Here is a 6,000-nt window from a genome sequence, read left to right as displayed (position 1 = left end):
TATTCATGTTCAGCAAAGGAGGCAGTCAAGAAGAAGGGGAAGGTGGGGGGGGGCGAGAGGGCACGACCCTGGAGCACGACGATGGGGGCGTCAGGACGGGAACTTGGGAGTGGGGGGAATAAGAGGCTTGTGAGCCTTTGGTAGGCCTTCTGCGAGTAAAAGAGGGGGTAAAAATCTATGAGCACAGGACTGTTCCCAGTCGGCCAGCTCCAAATGTGGACCCCGTAGGAGAGACCTCCAAGCAGTAAAACCAGGAGAAATTGGACAAAAATGGGCGAAAAGGAGCGGGGGGGGGGGGGGGGGGGAAGAGACTAAGCTCCAGTCCTCTAAATTCTGTGCAGTGCGACTTGGAGGACTATTTCAGTTCCTGATCTACCACCGGGGTGGAGAAAAGGGGATTTCTTAGTGTTTCGAAATATGACAGAGCAACTCGGCAGAGTTCAATATGCTAATTGGCTACCCTGGGAACACTGACCAGGAAGACCATTCTGCTCGCCCCTGAGGGTCAAAGCCGAAAGCTCGTACGTCGTACCTTTCCTCGTCTTATCTCCTGTTCCCCTCTGAAACAAAAACCAAATAATAAAAGGCCTTAAGTAAACACTGTAGAAACCTGTAATTTCTAGCTCCCTTTTGGAACCGAGGGAGCAACCTAGTGAGGAGAAAGGGTGGGAGGAGAGAGGCTGAGAAGTAGGGACAAAAATGTTTTCTCTCGGTTTTGCCGGAACTTTGGCCAGCCCTCCAGCCTGGCCGGATGGCGGATGGAGGTCAGCCCGGGGAAGGCGTCTGGGCGGAGGCCGCCCCGGCAAGGCGGGGGCCGCCGAGGTGGGGCGGAGCGCAGGCAGCTGGCAGGGCGGCCTGCGGGCGGGAGGCCCCGTGGGGGCGGGGGGCAGCCCCGGCGCGCCCCGGGGAGCGGGGCCCACACCGGGGGCGCTGCAGGGCGGCCGCCACCCGGCTGCCTCCGGGGCGGGGCGGCCCAGCTGCAGCCTCGCGGGGGGAGGGTCGCCCGTGCCTGACCTCGGGCGGCGGCGCTCTGCCGGGCGGGCCCTGCCTCCGCCCTGCCGGCTGCTGGGGTCGCGCACAGTGCACCGCGCGGCCGCCCTGCCCCCTCTCTCCCAGTCGCGCGGCAGCGGAGCGGCCAGGGCGCCCCCGGGTCTGGCCCGTCACCACAGAGCAGCGGGTGGGGCGGGGGCGGGGCGGTGGCGGCCCCAGACAGCCGGCTGGGCGACTCGAGGAAGGAAGGAGGGAGGGCGGCAGTGGGGGTGGGGCGGGGAGGGAACATCCTGTCTGCGCCGGGTGCACCGCAGACAGCGCCGTGCGCCAGCCGCCCAGACGGCGCGCGAGGCCAGGAGTGCCGGGCGCGCGCCTGGGGGGGGGGGGAGGGGCGTGCGCGAGGCGACGGGGCGAGGGGGGAGCCCCGAGGAGCCACAATAGGCCAGACGGCGCGCGCGTCCCCGAGGGGCTGGGAGTCGCGAGGGGGCGGTGGCAGCGACGCCGGCGGGCCCGCGCGCGCGGTGCCGCCGCTGGCTCCGTTCCCTTCCCCTCCCCCTCCCCGCCGCCCTCGCTCTCCCCCGGGCGGCCGGAGACGGCGGCGGCGTCTGCGGGAAGCCGTGTGTCTCCGCAGTGACGTGGGCGGGCCGAGGGCTCGGTGACGTCAGAGGGCTGTGTGTAGCGATGTGTGTGGGGTTCGGAGCGGCGCCGGCACAGCCGAAGGGAGCGGGCGAGCGGCGGCGGCTGGCACAGGTGCGGCCCCGGCTCGTGGTGAGGACGCGGCGGGCGCGGCGGGCGGCAAGGGGCGCGCGGCCTTGGGGCAGCCCGACGGCGGTGCCGTGGATAGTGGGGAGTTAACAAAGCTCGTCGAGCTACCTCGGGCGCGGAGGCCGAAGTCGGGGGTCCGGATGCGCGGGTCCCGGGTGGGGTCGGGGCCACGGGGGGCGCAGGGCGGGTGTCCCACGGCGGATCAAGCCTCGCTGACCCTAGGCTGGAAGGGCGCTGCACTTGACCGGAGCCGTCGGGACCCCGGAGACCCGGACGCCCGTCACTCCTCCCACCCTTCCCCAGCCGCCAGTCTGCGCTCCTCGGGGATGCCCCGGGCGTCTGTCGGCGCCCGGCGGCGCGGAGATCCCGGCTAGGCGCCCCACCCGCCCGCAGACCCTTCTCCTTTCTGGCCCCGGGGAGGCGGGGGAGGTGCAGCCTTAGGGGTGCTGGGGTAACACCCGAGAACTTCCTGGGGCGAGGGTACGGGGGTGGATTTCCACAGTCCTCCCCGCGGCCCCCGCAGTGGGGCAGTATTGGGAGGGCACTTGGGGTTGTCCCGAGACCGTGGGTGGGGGTTGGGGGACTCCTCTTTTTCCACTTCCCACTCTCCCCTTGCGCAGCCCAAGGCGTCCCGGCTCCCCTGTCCGCCACTCCGCCCTCCCCCTCGGGTTTGTGATGGGTGGGTGGATTTGCGTGGGCCGAGGATTTCAGAGTTTGGGGGGGCTCCCCCATTGTAGGTCATGCCTCCTGCCCTCTTTCTCGGTCTGCGTTGGCTGAGGTGTTTCTGTGGTGGGCGAAAGTCAGAACATTGGTTAGTGGCCTGGGTCCGTAACCCTTTGGGTCTCTTTTAAGGGACATTGCTGAGAGTTTGGGAGGCAAACATTTTTATTTATTGGATTTCTTTTGGGTGTCCTCTCAAGAAGGAAGTGGAAGAAGAATCTTTTCTTTTCCCCTCTTCCTCCATTTGCATTCTTTGTGAGGTCTGTCTGCCTTGTGTTTTTTGTCCGGAATTAGTCTTGTTAAGGATGGAGATTCCCAGGAGTGGAGTCTATAGCTTTTGGCTTCCATTAAGCAAATTCGCTAACCTTTTAAAGGGAAAGTTAATTTTTGCCTACAGTCATTCCAGAAAAAATAGCGTACACTGGGTGAATTAATGCCCTTAAAATTGTAAGTTAGGTACATATGGTAGCTATGTTAGCACGTATCTGATTTTTTTGGATGAAACTGGCATTTTTTAAAATTAAGAGATGAAGTAATGGATTATTATAGTTCAAATGGCATAACTGGGAAAGACTCTGGTACTTAGTTTTAGGTGAGATGATCTATTTAAGGTTCTTCTATTCCCTTTTCAGGGATGTTATTGCTCCCTTTACCCGTTCTACAAATTATTTTCCTGTTTAAATGAAGTTCTTCTAGTTAACTGGTGTTAGATTTAAAGAAATCGCTCAAGTGTCACCTTTGGTAAAGTGAACTCAGTGTAAGATTAAGAAACTAGTTTCAAACTGACCCTTTGGCCTCTGAGCAAATTCAAGTATAACTCTCCCTCACTGCTCTTCTCTTCCAGATTAATTAAAAGAAGAATGAACAGTAATCCATGAAGATAACTGGGCAATTTTTCTTTAGATATCATTTTTAACTGTAGAAGTTCAAGTGGAGTCAGAGGCTCTTCTTACTGTTTTTGAGGATTTCTACAAACCTTCAGTTGGTCAACACAGACCAACAGATCATCACTTTTAGAGAAGATACTGTTTTCTTTTCCTTTTTTTGGTGTCCTTGGTGCCAAAAACTAAATTTGGGTGCAACATTTTGATTTATATTTGTGTCTAGGTTTTATGACACAAGTAATTGCATAAACTTTTCACATGTTTTGCTCCAAACCAGACCAAACCATTGCACTGAATCTGGACATTCCGAGTTGAGAGAATTGATAAGTTTATTTTAATGCGTCTATTTGAAGAGTTAAGAAAAAAGGCTTCCTCAGAGGTGTGCCTCTCAAAATTATATTCTTTATTATTAGGGACAAAAGACATTTTATAGCACTAGCAGTGAAATTATACTAGAGTATAAGCAGAACCAAATAAAACTAAAATCTCTTGAGTAATTTAGGGAGATTTCTCTTTGGAAATTTAAGTTTTCTGTGAGAGTAAGCTACTATAAGTATTGATATACATTGCTTCTCTCTTGGAATGAGTGACTAAATAACAATGCAAATCTCAGACTTACTTATTTAACACCACAGTTTTTAGCAATGGAAAATCTACAGACAAATTTTTCCTTGGTTCAGGGCTCAAATAAAAAACTGAATGGGATGGGAGATGATTGTGGCCCCCCAGTGAAAAAAATGATGACAGACGTTCCTGCAAATGGAAAAATGATGATGAACAAGATGCCAACAGTAAAGAAGGAACACTTGGAGGACTATGAAGTGCCAATGGAAACCGATGGGGAGCACGTCAAGCGAACCTGTGCCTCTGTGCCAGAACCTTTACATTTAAATCCCAGTTTGAAACACACTTTGGCACAATTTCATTTAAGTAGTCAGAGCTCTCTGGGTGGACCAGCAGCATTTTCTGCTCGGTATTCCCAAGAAAGCATGTCACCCACTGTATTTCTGCCTCTTCCATCTCCTCAGGTTCTTCCTGGTCCACTGTTCATCCCTTCTGATAGCTCCACAGAACTCACACAGACTGTGTTGGAAGGGGAGTCTATTTCTTGTTTTCAGGTTGGAGGAGAAAAGAGACTCTGTTTGCCTCAAGTCTTAAATTCTGTTCTCCGAGAATTTTCACTCCAGCAAATAAATACGGTGTGTGACGAATTGTACATCTATTGTTCACGGTGTACTTCAGACCAGCTTCATATCTTAAAGGTCCTGGGAATACTTCCATTCAATGCCCCATCCTGTGGGTTGATCACATTAACTGATGCACAAAGACTATGTAATGCTTTATTGCGGCCACGCACTTTTCCTCAAAATGGTAGTGTACTTCCTGCTAAAAACTCATTGGCCCAGTTAAAGGAAACTGGCAGTGCCTTTGAAGTGGAACATGAATGCTTGGGCAAATGTCAGGGTCTGTTTGCACCCCAGTTTTATGTTCAGCCTGATGCTCCATGTATTCAATGTCTGGAGTGCTGTGGAATGTTTGCGCCCCAGACATTTGTGATGCATTCTCACAGATCACCTGACAAAAGGACTTGCCACTGGGGCTTTGAGTCAGCCAAATGGCATTGCTATCTTCATGTGAACCAGAAATACTTAGGGACACCTGAAGAAAAGAAACTGAAGATAATATTAGAAGAAATGAAGGAGAAATTTAGCATGAGAAATGGAAAAAGGACTCAATCTAAGGCAAGTTTTTTTTTTTTTTAATAGTAATTTTAAATAATGGCACTGGTTTACTTTGAAATCAGAAGTCTATATTTAGACTTACTTAACCTGTGCGATGTTAAGAAACTGTTACTGCTCATGCAACAACAAAAAATACTGGTCTTTGTAATGTGTTATGTTTGTATCACACGTTTTAGGCTATAAAGCGCTTTCCTGTGTGTGTGTTCATTTCATCTTTCAAACAGCCTAGTGCAAGAAGTAGGATTATTCCCATTCTACAGATAAAGAGAATGAGGCTCAGATCAAGTGGCTTTCCCAAGATTATATAGACAGGGTGTGGAGGATTTGGGGCTTCTTTGTCAAGTCATGATCTCTTTCTTTTTCACACATCCTGCTTTTTGATGACTAGATCTGTTGTTGTCCTAGGACTCCAGATAATTTACACTTTGGTGTTATTTCCATTTGCAAATGGTACAATGGCTGGCCAAAACAATTCTGGTTGTGGGCTTCAAACAGCATTTTTCCAAGGTAGATCTAGGATTTCTGACATTGTTTTTATCCCTGGATATTCAGGTTTGATCAATATTCGGAATAAATGGAAAAAACAGGTTTATCGGAAGAATTTGTGATTCTGGTAAGAGGTTTTTTTAAAAGAAAGAAATAACTTAAAAAAATTGTGACAGCTAGAATAAATAGATTATTTTAGGCTAAATAAATACTAATATAAAAACCTGTCAGCAAAGAGATCTTATTATTTTTCCCACTGCAATATCTGCTAGGCTAAACTAAGGTCTTCATTCTGAGAGCCTGAATGCCTGGGTAATAAACAAGATTTGGGTTATTAAATATCCAGCTTGTTGATTTGGTTGTTAAATATATTTTTTACTTGATTAAAGTTAGTATAATAGCTAGCACTGTTT

At 50.9% G+C, this 6,000-nt stretch overlaps 2 protein-coding genes across 5 annotated transcripts in view; one reads left to right on the top strand and one right to left on the bottom strand.

The window, feature by feature from the left end:
* Nucleotides 1-765: 765 nt before the first annotated feature.
* Nucleotides 766-2,487, bottom strand: LOC122241917 (basic proline-rich protein-like). The gene is made up of 2 exons (XM_042998348.1): nt 1,278-2,487; nt 766-1,217 (listed from the first exon to the last, which is right to left on the bottom strand). Exons 1-2 carry the CDS (start codon nt 2,485-2,487, stop codon nt 766-768), a joined length of 1,662 nt encoding a protein of 553 aa, XP_042854282.1.
* The window catches only part of SKIL (SKI like proto-oncogene), a 29,478-nt gene continuing 24,894 nt past the window's right edge, over nt 1,417-6,000 (top strand). The window contains exons 1-2 of one of the 4 annotated variants that reach the window (XM_042999118.1): nt 1,417-1,740; nt 3,320-5,101. In XM_042999118.1, coding sequence (XP_042855052.1) covers nt 4,004-5,101 — 1,098 coding nt within the window. In that variant the 5' untranslated portion in view covers nt 1,417-1,740; nt 3,320-4,003. Of the gene's footprint in view, nt 1,759-2,433; nt 5,102-6,000 lie in introns of those variants that run through there. The other 3 variants (XM_042999119.1, XM_042999120.1, XM_007077073.3) reach the window with 3 other exon arrangements.

Source organism: Panthera tigris, chromosome C2 (genome assembly GCF_018350195.1).
Source record: "Panthera tigris isolate Pti1 chromosome C2, P.tigris_Pti1_mat1.1, whole genome shotgun sequence".
Taxonomy (NCBI): Eukaryota; Metazoa; Chordata; class Mammalia; order Carnivora; family Felidae; genus Panthera; species Panthera tigris.
This window is presented reverse-complemented; position numbering and strand designations above follow the sequence as displayed.